An 18,557-nucleotide genomic window follows, 5' to 3' on the forward strand; every position below is an offset into this window, starting at 1 on the left:
AGCGCACAAGCTGGTGTTAAATATTCATCCCTGGTGTTAGATTCTCAGGGCTGCAGAGGAGCAGCTAATGACTGAAATATTTATCACGCAAAGCAGAGAGGAGCAGGAAAAAAGCTGTGTGTGTGCGTGTGTGTGTGTGTGTGTGTGTGTGTGTGTGTCAGTTTCCATTAGCTGTACTTCAGCAGTGGGGTGGGATATTAGTTTTCAGGTTCCAACTACCTGTTAGAGCTTCACCTTCTTCCTCTTATGTCCAAACTTTTAACTTTTATAAGAGTCAGAAAACCCATCAGGTTAGGACCGGCCGAGACTGGACGTCTATAGTGTCCTTCTGTAGAAGACATTGGTCTTTGGCACTGAATTTTATGATTTCTGCTGAACATCATAGAAAATTATGTTTGTGGAAAGGTCGTAGACCACAACATGGAACTAAAACAAGCCCAGAATTCATCATTCTCACTTTTTCTCTCTCTCTCTCTCTCCCTCTCTCCCTTATTGACTGTCACGGCTCACTGAGGACCATCAACAGAAACATGTTAAGCCTTTATTTCAGCTACCCACACCCTCCAGGCTTGAGGCTATGGGGAAATAGGGAAATTCTTTGAGGTTGTCTAAAGAAGTGGAGTACGGTATAAATCTACCAGGCTCCCGCAGTGTAGAACCACATACTGTTAAAATTCTGCCTTCGAGCATTAAATCAGGAGCCACTGCTGAAGAAGCAGATGAAGCTCCCTTAGCTTCATAATCTACAGTATCTGATATTGTTTGGTTGCAGATGTTCATCTAGTAGTTTTATTGTTGATGTTGTTTTTACTGCCAGATGGTTGCCAGAGGGAAGAACGCATCTGATCTCTTTCCTGCTGTGGTGAAGAATGTGGCCTGCAAGAACATCGAGGTGCGTAATTGCCAAACATTAGCAGATGATGGAGAAGGAGAGGTGAACAGGGTTCAAATCACCCGCTATTCAAACAGAGTAGTTCTCCACTAACCTCTCTGACTTGGCGTGATTACTCAACCAAAGTGCTGATTCATTCATGAGATGCCCCATTAGTGATGTGGTCATCGCTAAAACGTGTGTGTGTGTGTGTGTGTGTGTGTGTGTGTGTGTGTGTGTGTGTGTGTATGTGCCAACCTGAAAGAACACAGACACACAACCAAATGCAGAACAGGAGTTAAAAAATAAATTATCAGCCAAACCCAGAATGTAACCCAGGAGTCAGGAGTGTGTAGGTGTGTCTTGTACAGCTCCAGGTGTGTTCCCCTCCCCCAGATAAAGCTCTAGGTATGTTCCCCTCCCCCAGATAAAGCTCCAGGTGTGTTCCCCTCCCCCAGGTAAAGCTCCAGGTGTGTTCCCCTCCCTCAGGTAAAGCTCCAGGTGTGTTCCCCTCCCCCAGGTAAAGCTCCAGGTGTGTTCCCCTCCCCCAGGTAAAGCTCCAGGTGTGTTCCCCTCCCCCAGGTAAAGCTCCAGGTATGTTCCCCTCCCCCAGGTAAAGCTCCAGGTGTGTTCCCCTCCCCCAAGTAAAGCTCTAGGTATGTTCCCCTCCCCCAGGTAAAGCTCTAGGTGTGTTCCCCTCCCCCAAGTAAAGCTCCAGGTGTGTTCCCCTCCCTCAGGTAAAGAAGCTGGTGTATGTCTATCTGGTGCGCTATGCTCAGGTGTGTTCCCCTCCCCCAGGTAAAGCTCCAGGTATGTTCCCCTCCCCCAAGTAAAGCTCCAGGTGTGTTCCCCTCCCTCAGGTAAAGAAGCTGGTGTATGTGTATCTGGTGCGCTATGCTGAGGAACAGCAGGACCTGGCTCTACTCTCCATCTCTACCTTCCAGCGGGGACTGAAGGTCAGAACATTCTGCCTTTCCCAAGCTTCCTCTGTCGTCCTCTGTCTCAGGCAGCGCAGTTTCATATGCAGCCGTCTGTGGTCCCTCCTAGGAATGCACCGTCTACGAACACGACTGCGTAGTGAGAAATGGGGTGCTCATGTGGTGCCCATGTTTAGTAAACTCCACCTAGTGGCCATTTGTGGAAATAACTTTCTTCCATAGCCATTGTCAAAATACATCGTGGCATGTTGTATCAGTGTTGCCAGTTGATAAACTGGATGATTGCTGATGAGTTGGTTTTCTGGCCACCAGGATCCTAACCAGCTGATTCGTGCCAGTGCGCTGCGTGTCCTCTCCAGCATCAGGGTCACCATCATCGTGCCAATCATGATGTTGGCCATTAAAGAGGCCGCCTCTGATATGTCTCCGTATGTCCGCAAGACGGCCGCCCACGCCATCCCCAAACTCTACAGGTAGGGGATGATCGTCCTTCCTGTGCCCAATCTCTGCAAACTAGCTCTACTTGTCTTGCCTCACGTACAGTTCTCATATGAATCCCAGCTTGGTTAATCCCTGACCTCATTAAGAGTTGTTCTTTATTTTGAACTGTCTTACTCTCTCTCTCTCTCTCTCTCTCTCTCTCTCTCTCTCTCTCTCTCTCTCTCTCTCTCTCTCTCTCTCTCTCTCTCTCTCTCTCTCTCTCTCTCTCTCTCTCTGTCACTCTGGCATTGTTCACAGCTTGGACCCTGAGCAGAAAGACCAGTTAATTGAGGTCATTGAAAAGCTGCTTGCTGATAAGACCACTGTAAGTGCCATTACTGCTGTGGGGCTTCTGCACACAGATTAACGTCAGTAGTAAACAGACATATTAGCATCAGTAATAAACAGACATATTTGCGTCAGTAGTAAACACAGAAATTAGCGTCAGTAGTAAACACACAGATTAGCATCAGTAGTAAACAGACATATTAGCGTCAGTGGTAAACACACAGATTAGCGTCAGTAGTAAACAGACATATTAGCGTCAGTGGTAAACAGACATATTAGCGTCAGTGGTAAACAGACATATTAGCGTCAGTGGTAAACACACAGATTAGCATCAGTAGTAAACACACAGATTAGCGTCAGTGGTAAACACACAGATTAGCGTCAGTAGTAAACACACAGATTAGCGTCAGTAGTAAACACACAGATTAGCGTCAGTAGTAAACAGAAGTGCAGACGGTCATTTGTTTGACGGTATTTCCTGTGCACTGTGTTTTTCTCTAGCTGGTAGCAGGCAGTGTGGTGATGGCATTTGAGGAAGTGTGTCCAGAGCGGATCGATCTGATCCATAAAAACTATCGAAAACTCTGTAACCTGCTGATCGATGTGGAGGAGTGGGGTCAGGTGGTGATCATCAACATGCTGACCCGCTATGCCAGAACCCAGTTCCTCAACCCCAATATCAATGTACGTGCTTCACCTGAACCTCCCTGTTGTGTTTGACTCCATATACATGCAGTAAGAGAGAATATATGTACCTGTGTGTTATACATCCTGTGATGTGTGTTCCTGTATGTGTGCTGTGCTATAGGAGTCCCTGTTGGAGGAGGGTGGAGAGAAGGAGTTTTATGCCTCTGATGATGATGACGATGATGATGAAGAAGATGAAGACAAGAAGGCTGAGGCAGCTGCTCTGGCCAAGAGGAAGCCTTACGTCATGGACCCTGACCACAGACTGCTGCTCAGGAACACCAAGCCCCTCCTCCAAAGCCGCAACGCTGCCGTCAGTACAGAGGCCGCATGGGGTCTCACACACACACACACACACACACACACACACACACACACACGTCTCCACATAACTGACCAATACAGCGCAGACACAGTAACGTTTGGTAGCATCAATCAGTGACAGTTCCCATCATTAAACTGCTGCAGGAATATGGAACTCTCTCAATCCATCTCCCTCCCTCTGTCTCTCTGTCCCTCCCTCCCTCTGTCTCTCTGCTGCTCTGTCCCTCCTTCCCTCCCTCTCTCCCTTCCTCTGTCCCTCCCTCCCTCTCTCCCTCTCTCTCTCTCTCTCTCTCTCCCTCTCTATCTCTAGGTGGTGATGGCAGTAGCTCAGCTGTATTTCCATCTTGCCCCTAAGGCCGAGGTGGGCGTCATCGCTAAGGCTCTAGTGAGGCTGTTGAGGAGCCACAGGTCAGTGTGTGTGTGTGTGTGTGTGTGTGTGTGTGTGTGTGTGTGTGTGTGTGTGTGTGTGTGTGTGTGTGTGTGTGTGTGTGTGTGTGTGTGTGTTTGCGTGCGTGCGTGTGCGTGTGTGTGTGTGCGTGCGTGTGTGTGTGTGTGAGTGTGTGTGGCTAGTGTAGTGTGGGGTGGCGGAGGCTAAGTGTGCACGTGATGAGGTCATCAATCAGTAGCAGTGAAATGTCAGCGTGAGGTTTTGTTGCCCTTGAGTCCCAGAGAGAGCAGCTAACTCTGAGTATGTGGTCTGGTACATAGTCTGGTATATACTCTGATATGTACTCTGGTTTATAGTCTGATATTTAGTCTGATACATAGTCTGGTACATAGTACCATAGTACATATTCATCTTATCTGAACGATATACACAATGTAAATGTGGCTGGTTTTAAATGGCAGTTCTAAGCAGTGTTCAATTATACCTACATACATACACACACACACACACACACACACACACACACACACACACACACACACACACACACACACACACACACACACGCATGCATACATATGTGTGTAATTTATATATTACACATATAGTATACACATACAATACATATAATTTGACTTTAAATGTCAACAAATTGTGTAAGTAATGGAGTTGTTTTTATTTTATCTTTATTTTTACAGTGAAGTTCAGTATGTAGTTCTACAAAATGTTGCAACCATGACGATCAAAAGGAGGGTGAGTACTAGTCATCCCCCTCTGATATCACATCAGGGTTTTGAGTGCTGGTCATCCCCCTCTGACATCACAGCAGGGTTTTGAGTGCTGGTCATCCCCCTCTGACATCACAGCAGGGTTTTGAGTGCTGGTCATCCCCCTCTGACATCACAGGAGGGTTTTGAGTGCTGGTTGTCTCCCTCTGACATCACAGCAGGGTTTAGAGTATTGGTCATCCCCCTCTGACATCACAGCAGGGTTTTGAGTGCTGGTCATCCCCCTCTGACATCACAGCAGGGTTTAGAGTGCTCTGACATCTGGGTTTTGTGAAGATGTTACAATGTTTTCCAAATATAATTCTGTACCCTGCCGTGATAAAATGCACAGGCGGTAATCTTGTTAGGTGTTTTTTATGCATTGTCTGGTTATGACAGCTTCTTTGGCAGAGTGGATTTCGACACTCTAATGGCTAATGATTGAGCTGCTGTAATGACTGACTTGTTGGTGAGTCTTTTCACGCTGGGTATGATTTCTGCAGGGCATGTTCGAGCCACACCTGAAGAGCTTCTATATAAGGTCTACTGATCCCACACAGATCAAAATTCTCAAGGTGATTAAGCATTCTGAAATTGCATTATGTCAGTACTTCAGAGTCTTAGCAGGATTTTTGCATTTTGAATGCTTGCTGTTTTCACACATCACTGGTTTAACGTCCCTACGATGTGAATTTGCAGCTTGAGGTTTTAACCAACTTGGCAAGTGAAACAAACATATCAACCATTCTGAGGGAGTTCCAGGTAAGCAACCATTTTCCCACCGGCGTCACATGCAGTTACTGGGCAAATGGAGGCCTCCTGGTCTTCAGCGTGCTTGTGGCTCTGTGCAGACCTACATCAAAAGCATGGACAAGGACTTTGTGGCAGCCACGATCGAGGCCATTGGCCGTTGTGCCACCAACATTGGGGAGGTGAGAGACACGTGTCTCAATGGCCTGGTGCAGCTTCTCTCCAACCGCGATGGTGAGTGTGTGTGTCAGTGGTTCAGATGGTCAGTGTGTGTGTGTGTGTGTGTGTCAGTGGTTCAGATGGTCAGTGTGTGTGTGTGTGTGTCAGTGGTTCAGATGGTCAGTGTGTGTGTGTGTGTGTCAGTGGTTCAGATGGTCAGTGTGTGTGTCAGTGGTTCAGATGGTCAGTGTGTGTGTGTGTGTGTCAGTGGTTCAGATGGTCAGTGTGTGTGTGTGTGTGTCAGTGGTTCAGATGGTCAGTGTGTGTGTGTGTGTGTCAGTGGTTCAGATGGTCAGTGTGTGTGTGTGTGTGTGTCAGTGGTTCAGATGGTCAGTGTGTGTGTGTGTGTGTGTGTCAGTGGTTCAGATGGTCAGTGTGTGTGTGTGTGTCAGTGGTTCAGATGGTCAGTGTGTGTGTGTGTGTGTCAGTGGTTCAGATGGTCAGTGTGTGTGTGTGTGTCAGTGGTTCAGATGGTCAGTGTGTGTGTGTGTGTGTGTGTGTGTCAGTGGTTCAGATGGTCAGTGTGTGTGTGTGTGTGTGTCAGTGGTTCAGATGGTCAGTGTGTGTGTGTGTGTCAGTGGTTCAGATGGTCAGTGTGTGTGTGTGTCAGTGGTTCAGATGGTCAGTGTGTGTGTGTGTGTGTGTCAGTGGTTCAGATGGTGCTGCAAAAACATGGCTGATGTAAACATTTGTGCACTGTATCAAACGCAGAGTGGAGTTTGATAAAAGATTGAATGTGTGTGTGTATTGTGTGTGTGTGTGTGTGTGTGTGTGTGTGTGTGTGTGTGTGTGTGTGTGTGTGTGTGTGTGTCAGAGCTGGTTGTAGCTGAGTCTGTGGTGGTGATTAAGAAACTTCTGCAGATGCAGCCGGAGCAGCACAGTGAAATCATCAAACACATGGCAAAGCTAATCGACAACATACAGGTGAGTTTCACCTGAGAACCTTACTAACAAACTTGATTAAACTCCATCAATCCTTATTAACTCACCCTCAAAGTAAGATTCTCCCTCCCATCTACCACCAAACCCTCACAATCAGGTTTGTGATCCTTAACTAGAAATATTAACATGGTCATATAAATTCCTTTATTTTTGGAGAAACCCACACACACCCAGTGCAGTGAATCATGTTGTAAGTGTGAGATGTTAGCTAGCGGTTCTTCAGGGTGCTGGCCCGTGCGCGTCTACCCCAGGTGCCGATGGCCAGAGCCAGCATCCTGTGGCTGATCGGCGAGTACTGCGAGCATGTGCCCAAAATCGCTCCTGACGTTCTGCGGAAAATGGCCAAGACCTTCACCAACGAGGAGGATATCGTCAAGCTACAGATCCTCAACTTGGCTGCTAAGCTGTACCTAACCAACTCCAAGCAGGTGAGAGTATGGAGTCTAATTCAGTCACTCAAAGGTGATCAATGGTCTTTTCCTTCAGTTTTCTAGTGAGGTAAGGCACGTGTTGTCTGTGCTACTGTCCAAGGTGCTGAAACGTAAACACCAGAGCAAACCTTAGACTTTCATGCAGTGTTTTAATGCTACATTACATGGGACCAGTAAGCTGGCATCAGCTATCTCCATTGTGAAGCTCACACATTCAGAGGCATGGCAGATGTAATACTTTCCTCATTAAACGGGAGAGCGTTAGAGCTTGTTGACTTTTCTAGAATGGGCCTGACCATCTTAGATAGAGGAAGGTAAAGTGGGGACGTGGTGTCAGTGCTAGAACATGAGTATGGATTTTTGTTTTATCAAGCCTGACCAAGCCAGTCTGCCTGTTACATCACCCACACACACACACACACACACACACAATGCTGTCTTGCTTCCTTCGTCTATCTTTCTCTCCCACTCTTCCTCTCCTGTGATATTCAGACCAAGCTCCTCACGCAGTATGTGCTCAACCTGGCAAAGTACGATCAGAACTATGACATCAGAGATCGTGCGCGTTTCATCCGCCAGCTCATCGTTCCGACCGACAAGAGTGGAGCTCTGAGCAAATATGCCAAGAAGCTGTTCCTGGCCCTCAAACCCGCCCCTGTGCTGGAGTCTCCGTTTAAAGGTACAGCCACACTGGTCTGCTTTATAATAATGTCAGTTTCTCAAGCTTGACATAAATGGATTCTAGCTTTGTTCTTATGATAATGTTCACTTTTCTGATCATATTCCCAATGCCCATGAAGCGCCTGACTTGTCTACGGTGCTGCTTTTCACGTTCACGTCACCTCTAGTTAATCTCAAAATGGTGGCCGTGATGTGTAAGAACTCAGAGCCAGTGGTCAAAGCTGATTGGTGATCTCTCGTTTGTCCTGTGCTTTTGCCCCTGGTAGACAGAGACCATTTCCAGCTGGGTTCTCTCTCTCACCTGCTCAACACCAAAGCAGGCGGCTACCAAGAGCTGCCCGAATGGCCAGAATCGGCACCCGACCCCTCCGTGCGCAACGTGGAGGTGAAGGATTCTGTGCGTGCAGGGGGAACAGTTACTCTCAAAGGCAGGGCTCTGGAGATCAGGCCTGTGGGCACTGCTCCTCCGCCCCACCAGAGGGAGCCCCAACATGCAGGACAAATATCAAAAATAACCCATTTACACCCCCACCCCCACTCCCCCAAAAATGATCTCTGCCCTTAGCCATATTTTTTATCTTTCTCCTCGCTCATCAGCATAACCCCTCCCACTTCATACATAGTCACACATCCCGCATTCCAGTTGGCTCTTGCCCCGCTCATCTTGTTATACTATTGGCTCTTAGATGTTACTGACAGATATTTCGCTGCTGTCTCTTATGGAGGAGTGTTATGCTTTTGAGTGTTGAGAAGTCAGCAGGCCCCATTCAGAAGGAAGACTCTGTAGCTGCATTGTTTGTGTAATTAGAGTCAGACCTTCTTCTGATGCCAGTGGCTCATATCCAGCCATGCCATCTGTGCCCATCTGATGGGCCTTCTGGAAGAGCCATGCCCACAGAGTCCTCCACCCCTCATAAAGCCGGCACTCCACGTTCTGACACAAGCCATCTCTACTCGGTTGGTGTTCTGCAGTACCCAGCTTCACCACTCGGGGTTCTGTATTACTGGGGCTTTAGAATCCACATCAAGTTAAATGAGTTCTGTATTAATCGGTTACGTAAATGGAGGGCTAGCATTACTGATGCTTTTCGGACACTGTAAATGGTGCTGAGCTGAGTTTGCTGTGTCTAGCTGTGGAGTGCAGTCATGAAATGAGACATCTCTGAATGGAATCATGGCACATGAAACGGAGGACAGAAGGTGCATTCTGTGTGAAATGGTCGTGCCACAACGTGACGTCCCTTCAAACATGTGCCACTCTGTGTCTGATCGGTGTCTGAGAAGCTGTGAATGGCCAAGATCAAATCAAATCTGCCAGTGCTTGTAGCAGGCCAATCAGAGGCCTGTGCATACATAAGCAGGATGCTCTCTTTTGATTTGTGCCTTGTCCTTGTTTGTTTTTGTTTATTTGTTTATTTCAGTTTAGTAATATTTTTGTTTTGTTCCATATCATTCATAGTGCATAATTCACTCAGGTCACGATGCAGATTTCCTGTTGAGGAGACAGCTGTGTGGTTGTAATGTGGTTGTATTGTGGTTTGTATTGTGGTTCCCCATGCACCCTTCGCATCTCAATTGCTCTCTCCTCTAACCATTTCTGCCTCTGTGTTTATAACCCCCTTCTCCCTGGCCTGCTGCCCCACTCTCCCCCCTGCCCCTGCCACGCCACCACCCCACAGCAAGAAGAAACCGTAGACACCACGGAGGGCCGGCTCGGTCTCCTTGGAGACTGGCGAGAGGTGCCTGCTAGTGTGCGGTGGTTTCTCCTCCTGCTGTCCGCTCTCTCGCTCTCATTGGCTCCATTGCAACAGTGCTTCCTAAAGGGCGCTGTAGTGCGGAGGGCACCATAGCCCAGCCACTATGAGGTCTAGGAAGCAATGGTTGCCTAATAATCAAGTGTGAAATGAGGCCATGTTTTTCTTTACCAGAGTTTGTTTCTTTATTTGCTGTTTGTGTGTGTGTGTGTGTGTGTGTGTGTGTGTGTGTGTGTGTGTGTGTGTGTGTGTGTGCGTGCGTGCGTGCATGTGTGTGTTTGTCCTCTCTGACTGAAATCTGCTGTTGGATGATCTTCAATTTTCATCTCACTCCAAACCAAGGTCTTCATCCCATTTCTGTTGCACTTCCACTGCTGAACTACAGACGCTATCGTAAAAGTGTGCTACTGAACTTTAGAGATGATTACACATGCTTTATAATCACTAAGGATCCACTTCAGTTTTTTTTTCTGAGTATGACTCTGTTCATTCTGCAGGCTGAACCAGAAGTACAGTAACATGTATATATTTACTGTTGGTAGAGCAAGTGATGATCAGCTCAAAGTCATTCTGACAGGACATTTTAGAGTTATTAAATGCAGAAAGATTTACCTGAAATTTAATCTATTGTACAACAGGACCACACTTGAAATAGAGTGATATCTTGAAAAGTGCAACCTGAATCCTTGTGTGTACCTTTTTAAACCTTTTCTGTTCTGTTCTTTTCTTGGCTCTTCTTCTCATCTCACCTCATCACTCTTTCGTTTCTTTTTTCTTTCTTTCCTGTCCGCCAGGTTATTAGGCTGCTCGAAAGAGTCACGACTCTAACCAGCGTGAGTCTGTCAGTTCACAACGAGCTCTGCGCACCCTCGAGTCTTGAACTGCATAGCGCCAAAGCCAGGCTGCTTTCTGCCAGTCAGCATAGCCTAGCGTCTTGTTAGCCGTTACCTCTCTCAGCTAGCCGAGTATATGTCTGACCGTAACCACTGTCAGCTAGCGTAAGATGGCCTGTGTCAAACCGTAACCCTTCCTAGCTAGGCTAGCCTGGCCTGTGTCAAACCGTAACCCTTCCTAGCTAGGCTAGCCTGGCCTGTGTCAAACCGTAACCCTTCCTAGCTAGGCTAGCAGTCTGTCCAGTGTGCAGATCAGCCAAAGCTCCAAGCTCAGCTTCACTGTCTCCGGATCCTCTCAAAGTGCCAATTGCCCTCCTCTGTTACTTTAGCTAATCAACGTATTGCATGCTAGACTCATATTAATATAGCCTATTGGTTACTTCCCATAGTTGATCAGAACCGCTCCTATATATAACAATTCACTAATCTGATATGTTGATGTAGGGGGAGGGAATATTGGTGCTTTTTTAGGATGTGGTTTCTCTACGGAGACATTTCCCAGTACACACCGAGCACAGCAGTGGCCATGAATGCATCACCTTATGCTGAGGTACAAATGGTCCTCTCAGATAGTAGGCACAGCTAGCTAACACACGATGAAACCAAGCTCGAATATTAGCAAGCGTACTTTGCATCCATCCTTTAGACAGGTGTGAGCTGTGGGAGTAGCTTTCATGGCCACTCTGTGCCCATCCATAACACTGCACCAGCACGGTCCTGTGTGTGCTGTCTGGGGTGAAACTGTCCAATGGTCTCGTCCAGGTTCCAGAGTGGAGTAAATGTACCAGCAGAAAGGAGCGTAAGGAGAAGAAGGTGGAGAAGCCATTCTACTCCGACTCGGAGGGAGAGTCCGGACCCACGGAGTCGGCCGACAGTGGTAATTATGGAGACCGGGTCATTGGTGTAGTAATGAGAAGTAATGTCACGTTATCTATCAAAGGAAGGAATTGGACTGCTTCATTTAACCATGGACAGGAGAGACGATCGTCACAATGTCTGATCTTGAGCTTCATACTGAGGCAATCTCAGATGGCAGTGTGGCTCAGAAGAGTGGGAAGAGTCTCCTGTTGTTAGAGTTTTACTTTGTCATGAACGGTGACCTGGTTAAGTGTGTAAACCGTTGTTGGTTTTTGATGGTATGTGGTCCTTTTTTTTTATTTGTTTTGTTTATTGTATGCTGTTTAGGTCATTTTTGTTCCTTCTCATTCTCTATCTCTTCCTCCCCTTCACTGCCTTACACTCTCTCTCTCCCTCTGCAGAGTCAGACTCTGGAAGTAGAGAGAGTGACAGTGAGCAGAGTGGTTCTGGCTCAGAGAGTGAAGAGAGTGAGGAGGAATCGCAATCCGATGACGAGGAGGATGAAGAAGATGAGAAGATGAAGAAAAAGAAGAAAGCGGCCAAGAGCCAACCAAAAAACACTGAGAGTGCTGAAAGGTCCAGTTCAGCTCTATTAGCCACTAATGATGGAAATGAAAGTGAATATTTGCTGCAGCTCCAAAATACATGTGTGTTTCCTTTACCAGTGATCAGAGCAGCGCAGAGGAGCAGAAAAGACAGAGGAAAGGAGTGAAACAGCGGAGGAGTGGCTCTGAGTCCGAGAGTGAGGAGGAGAGCGAGTCTGAAAGCAGCGAGTCAGAATCAGGGTCAGAAGAAGACTCGGAGTCAGAAACAGACGCTCGGAAGAAGAAGAAGGTTTGGGCTCACATACACCAACCTTATCTCCAACACACCCAAACAGATAACCCAGCAGGCCGTTCCATTTGATATAGCAGCTTGCACCACATGTTCACATCTGGCTTTGTTGCTTCACTCATGGAGTGTAGTGCAGATGTGGCAAGCGGAGGGTGATTGTGTCGATGATGTAACCCTCTCGCTGTATCTCTGGTTTTCTTTGTAACCCCTTCCGTACGACTCTATAGTCCAGCACCTTCACACCACCACCTACCCCTGAATGGCAAGAGGAAATTACTGACAGTGGCACTGGGGAGATTGAACTCATTGGCAACCAGCAAGAGGTGCCCACTGGTGTGCTGTGGCTTCTCTTCCCTCTTTCTCTCAATACAAAGTATCAGTAAAAAATGATACTTTAATGTCAGTGAAATACTCCGTCCTCCAAAAAATATTTTAGTATCAGTGCAATACTCCATCCTCCAAAGAATACTATAGCATCAGTGCAATACTCAGACCTACAAAGGAAACTTTAGCAACAGTGAAATACTCAGCTGTCCAGAGGAGTGTAACTACTAGGAGTTTTGTTGGCTGTGAAATTGTTGTAGTTAATATATAATATATTCTTTCCTTCCCACCTTTTGCAAATTTCATGGATTTTGTATTTGCCTTTTTTTAGCTGAAGTTTATAGAAGATAGATGATGACACACTGGCAACAGAATATTTTGGATTTGCCAGTGTGTCATTTTTCTTTGTGTATTTTTTCTCAGACACCTGTATCGAAGCCAACTGCAAAAGAGAGCAGAAAAGAGAGCAAGAAAGAGACCAAGGAAATCTCACTACTGGATCTGGACGACTGTACGTATACAAAATGTGTATTTGTATTTTTTGTTTTTGCCGTTGGTAGGGTCTCTCAGTCACTGAAGATGGAGCCAAAATTAAAAAAATTGCAGTAATGCCATTACCAACACGTCTTTGTCTCCACCGCAGTTGCACCCACCCCCTCACCTCAAGTGACCCCAGTGAACAACTTTCTGTCCAGCAGCCTGGCAAGCGACCTAGAAGGTCTGTCACTCACGGACACTGTACTCGCCCCCGCTGTAAGTCCTAGCCCATCCGGTCTCTCATTTCTATACCAATACCAGACAATTCCTTTTACACATCTCAGCCAGGTGCCCACTCATTCCCCCATCCCTGTATTTCCAGACCATCGCACCGTCCGCCTCCGTGAGGATGCACGAGTTGTTGCATCGGATAACCGGAGAGGGATTGGGCGTGGAGTACTGCTTCAACCGCCAGGCCTTCAGCCCTGACTCCCACATGGTGGCCGTCCAGATCTACTTCACCAACAACACCAGCTGTGAGACCAAGAGCCTGCACATAGAAGAACCCAAGCTGCAGTCCGGCATGAGGATCACGGAGTTCCCGGAAATCGGTCAGCCTCGGAGGCATGGCGCATCGTCACGAAATGGGCTTTAGCGAATAGTAGCATATTTTGAACATAATTTAGACATGCAGTGATCTTATTTTTGTTTAATTTTACTGATGTCATAATGTATTATTGTGCCGTTGTTTGTATTTATGATTCTGCACTTACATTTACACATTTGGCAGGTGTTGCAGAAAGACTTAAAATTTCAACCATTTTAGACAAATGTAGTGTACAAATGTGGTGCGCTTGCCTAGATAGGAGACTAAACCACAGTCCCCCACAGGAGAAGCTTGTTCAAACACTACACTACACTAAACGTATATGTGACGTCCTCTGTTAACGACGTGTGCAGAGCAGATAATGACACAGCTGCTCCCTCTTGCCTGTTTCCCGCCTCAGACGTGTTACCTGCTGGAGAATCGGTTAGCGCGGTAATGGGCATCGATTTCTGCGATTCCACACAAGCCGCCAACTTCCAGCTTTGGTGAGTATGACCGAAAGGTTATTCTAAAGTGCCAGCACCAGCGTCCCACACCCCGGCTCCAGCTCAGGGAGACCGGGAGCAAACCTGGCCAGCCCGAATCAGCAGCTGCTCACGTCCCCCGTTCACAGATGCCCTCGGGTTCTCCCGCACGACCCATGCTTCCACGTTCAGGGTTGAAGATGAGCTCATGGGACTGCTGGTGGTTGTTGTCACTGGGATTCGATTGACCTTGTCGTCTTGCGTTGCCTTTGTCAGCACCCACACCCGGAAGTTCTTCGTGTCAATCCAGCCGCCGGTGGGAGAGCTGATGACACCTTCCTTTCTGACAGAGAACGAGTTTAAGAAGGAGCAAGGTGAGCACAGCCGTGTCTCCCCCTCCCCCACCGTCGACCCCCACCGTACATGTGCAGCCTCCTGTGCTGAAGTTAATCCTCTGCTGCATTCATCCAATGCTGCTGGATTGCTTCGGGCTCCTCAAACCCTCTCACCTGACCGACTTGTAGTTAAATATGTGTACTGCTTATTCATTTTTACTGGCTTTCCTTGTACCCGGCACCCTCGTTCTGGGATGTTCTGGTCTCGGGCAGACTGGTCGCAGCTGACCGCCGTTACCTTAGCACGTAGCTAATCTAATAGAGCCGTATAATGGGAGAACCGTTTTGAATGTCGCAAGGGACAAGGTTGATACCATCCATCAGATCTCTCGTTCTGGCAGACGGTGTAACTGCTAAGGAACACTAGGCCTGCGTGAGCCTGGACCTCTACACCAGCTGAAAGTAATGAATGTGCATACTTAAACCTTTGTCATATTCTTCGTTTCTCCCTCTGTGTGTGGGCATATTCTGTTGCCATCCAATAGAGACGTTATTACATGGTAAGTCCCTCCTGCCAACCTCGTCCCTTTCTGCTAATAGTCTGCCACTTGCCTCCAACCCCAGACCCCCCCTGCCCGCCCCGACCACACGTTTGTCAGCCCCTCTTATCGTGCTCCTTCTGCTTCTAGTTGCTAACCCTCGTTGTCAGACTCCGGCTATTGCCTTGGCGACAGTAACCGTGACTATGCATTTCTCGCCTCGTGGAACGCCAGGGGCGAACCTTTCCGCTGCATCCTACGGGAATGTTCCTCGCGAAAGCCGCTAACGCGTGGGCGCATCCCACATGCCGCCTTGCAGGAAGCACTCTGACAGGAAACACTCCGGGAATGCATACACAGGAAAAGGAGTGTCTGTGTGTTTCTAAGCTTTTGCAGCAAAGTGTTAGAATTCGTAGATAGATTATTTCGACCTCTCATAGTTTACCTAATCAGTTATATTGTAGTACAGGTGAGTGAGAAGATGTGAGAATTAGGAGCTGTGATTTATTTCAGTTCACTGTATATCAGCGAATTTAAGCGACATATACAGAATCAAGAGGAACAGGTGAATCAAGACTGTTGAGATCTAATTTGTTATGGCTGGACTGTGTAAGGATGCATGTTTAATAACCACCAAAGCCTACAAATGCCTTGTGTGATCTCCAGCACCTGTTGCTGCATTCATTATAGAACCTGTCTACAGATTTGATGCATCTGTATTTGAAGACACTCTTTTCTGCGTGTCTTTCATACCAGCCAAGTCCGAACTGAATGTGCACTAAGATGATCGGTGGTCCTTCCTCCTCTTAGAGAGCCACTAACCTTGTCACCCTGCTGGTTGTATCACGCATGTGGGTCTTGCATGGCAAACGATTAGATGGAGTTGTTTTTTACCACATCTGCAGGTCAGTTGATGGGAATGAATGAAATCTCAGACAAGCTGACCCTGGGGGAGAAGTGTCAGAACGATCATGCCATCATAGAGAGGGTCACGGCCACGGCCAACCTCGGCAGGGTACCCTGCGGCTCTGACAAAGACTGCAGGTATTTCTTAACACACGTTTGCACCACTGCAACGCACAGTATGAACATGCAGCATGCTGATGTGGCCAATTGGGTGATTAATGTTCCACGCATTCACCTGCCTGCTCGTTTCCTTTCTGCTGTCTGTATTTCGGGCCTGCTGTGCTCTCCGCATTGCTCCAGTCCTCCTGTTCCTCCTCCATCTCCTTCACTTGTGTCCAGGTTTGCCGGCAAGACGGTCAGCAGTGGGAGCCTTGTGCTGGTTACTGTGGCCAGGAAGGAAGGGGGAGGGGCCCAGCTCACGGTGAACTGTGAAAAGATGGTGATTGGTACAATGCTAATGAAGGACATTCTCCATGCCCTGACGCAGTGATCCGCCCCCTGACTGCATCCATCTGGCGCTTTGTGTAGACGCTGCCTCAATCCTGCACACTGATGTTGGACCAGCTTAAGTTATTCAGTACTTATTCCCTACTTCTTAAACTGTGGTGAGAGAGAATACAAATTGATTCCCAATCAGTAATTAGCCGGTGACAGAAACAATATTGCATTTTCAAATAACAAGTTAAATGCTAATCTTCATGTTCCTAAAGTCCAGAAGTCTGGATCCCACAGGAAGCCCTGTGAATGCTCTGTACTGGACCTTTAATCTGAAACCTTTGACCGTTTCTATTCTTTTCATCTTCTCCTTTTGAGTTGCAGGATGTTGTGTGATGTGAAATCTGGCCTGGTTTTAAAGGTTTAAAGTTTTTAAATATCCTACATCCAAATCCACTGAAGGAAGAAACCTGGATTTAACACACATTCTGAAATGTAGCTCTGAAGATTCCACATGGAGCTTTGTCTACTTCTACTTACATTAATACAATTTTCAGCAGTTGTGTAACGGGTCCAACAAGTCATGACAATCAAATAGACTCATACTGCAAACTATCAGACATGGTCTCAGAAATGGAAATATACATTTGCTTCAAGTTGATATTATAACTTGGGGTGAACGTAGACATCTTACAAACTTCAGATGGAATACAAGACACTTGCATTATTAACTAACCAGACCAGTCAAATGCAACATGTTTACACCAAACAGGGTACTTTATTTGTCTGAGTGAAAGTCCCACTGTAGTACTTCACTAGTGATCAAATCACTTCACTCACATCGTAGTTTTTCGCCAATGTTAGTGAAATCATCAGCACCTTTGCTAGTAGAAAACTGCAGCACCATTTGGATTCAGTACAATGTACAATTAATTTTCACCATTCAAACATAACAAAAGTGTCACAACATATAAGTCTCAAACTTGTGAGTAAAATTAGCAAATGCATGACGTGCGTTGCTACATTAGACAGTATCATGCCATGACTATCCTCTCAGAGATTAGCGCTTCTTGCGTTTGTTCATCCACTGGTTTGAACCTTAATTAGATATGTTCTATACATGTGCTCCCATTTTCTAATGACATACAATTATGTGGTTCATATTTTTTTTTTTTTTTTTATTTTGCTTGCAGCAGAAAATTTGTTGTTATTTGGTCTCCTCAGAGGAATATGTGGGTTTTTTTGTGATACAAACTAAACTGTTCAAGTAGCAGGTGTTGCATTAGTAAATGACTAATCCCAACTACATCCTTCTAAAGGTTGATGTTTTTTTCTTTTACTGATATTTTTCCCAAGGAGAACTATTGCAGATTATGCTTTATGGAACATTAACGCAAAATATTCTATTGTTGTTACATCAGTGTAGGCATTATTCTTATGCTCATAAGATTTGCATTTTGACATTAAGAATGATGTGTGCTGGATCATTTCTGTGTGTTTCATGGTGGAGGTAGGATTAGTTTTGCAACAGAAATTTTACTTTTTTCTTTCTTGTGATATTTATTTATTTAGAGAATACTTCAACAGTTCTAGAACACAAAGGTCTCAGATGGAACATTTGTCACAGGCCTGTGCTTTTTCTGAAGATGGAACATTTTCTCTCTCATTTTAAGACAGCATTTGGGTTAAGGTCTCATTAAGACTGACATAAAGGACAATCTGGATGGTGTATGACCTTTCAGTCAGAGTGTGGTGGGTGGGATAAATGCAGGTATCTACAGAGCGTGGTTAAGGTTAAGGAGGGGAGCATATCATCTGTTGTCCTTTGTGGTTACATCTATTAACCAGTAGCCTATCCATTATTGAGTCTATCAATGTCTTGCTGTGTGATTGTGAAATAATGTGGTTGAATTTATTTTACTTGAAATTTTCAAATGTCAATAAAAAACATGCAGTTAACCTGGTTTGAGGATTCTGTTCATTTACTGCCGCCCAACTGTGATGTTCAATACTGCCTAGCCTACACAACGACACAACACTCATTCCCAAGTTAGCTCAGGAACAAAGCAAAGAAAAATCAGTTGAACACTACATGGGCTACATGTAGCAAATGCAGTCAAGACTATAATAAACTTTATTGTGTGTGAATCTTTGAACTTCAGGCCACTGAATTCATACAATCTATTATGCTTGTGATGGAGATTTAAGAAAGCTATGCATTCTGAGCTTCTTTAGGTTGTTAGTGTGTTTTCTTAAATTTGGTTAAATCTCAAACAATACAATCTCAAAGCAAATTTTGCCGTGACATAACGTGATTTTTACTGCTATATACTATTATAAATATTATACTATTATATTATTTTTT

At 46.1% G+C, this 18,557-nt stretch overlaps 1 protein-coding gene across 1 annotated transcript; it reads left to right on the plus strand.

Moving 5' to 3' along the window:
• Positions 1-817: 817 nt before the first annotated feature.
• ap3b2 (adaptor related protein complex 3 subunit beta 2) lies at positions 818-18,147 on the plus strand. The gene is made up of 27 exons (XM_077006937.1): positions 818-892; positions 1,732-1,827; positions 2,122-2,282; positions 2,548-2,614; positions 3,079-3,261; positions 3,386-3,577; positions 3,899-3,996; positions 4,675-4,729; positions 5,247-5,318; positions 5,443-5,505; positions 5,595-5,727; positions 6,527-6,636; positions 6,906-7,082; positions 7,578-7,764; positions 8,033-8,151; positions 9,446-9,505; positions 11,176-11,290; positions 11,673-11,847; positions 11,937-12,105; positions 12,333-12,428; positions 12,853-12,940; positions 13,073-13,182; positions 13,289-13,517; positions 13,914-13,998; positions 14,254-14,351; positions 15,757-15,895; positions 16,097-18,147. The coding sequence occupies exons 1-27, from the start codon at positions 818-820 to the stop codon at positions 16,245-16,247; spliced, it is 3,303 nt and encodes a 1,100-aa protein (XP_076863052.1). The 3' UTR covers positions 16,248-18,147.
• Positions 18,148-18,557: the final 410 nt, after the last annotated feature.

The sequence above is a fragment of the Brachyhypopomus gauderio genome, chromosome 5, assembly GCF_052324685.1.
Source record: "Brachyhypopomus gauderio isolate BG-103 chromosome 5, BGAUD_0.2, whole genome shotgun sequence".
Lineage (NCBI taxonomy): Eukaryota > Metazoa > Chordata > Actinopteri > Gymnotiformes > Hypopomidae > Brachyhypopomus > Brachyhypopomus gauderio.

Coding starts and splice junctions, on each gene's coding strand:
- ap3b2 (XM_077006937.1), top strand. CDS start 818: ATGGTTGCCAGAGGGAAGAACGCATCTGATCTCTTTCCTGCTGTGGTG. Junction 12,941..13,072: donor ACTACTGGATCTGGACGACT/GTACGTATACAA, acceptor TCTCCACCGCAG/TTGCACCCACCCCCTCACCT. Junction 13,518..13,913: donor CACGGAGTTCCCGGAAATCG/GTCAGCCTCGGA, acceptor TTCCCGCCTCAG/ACGTGTTACCTGCTGGAGAA.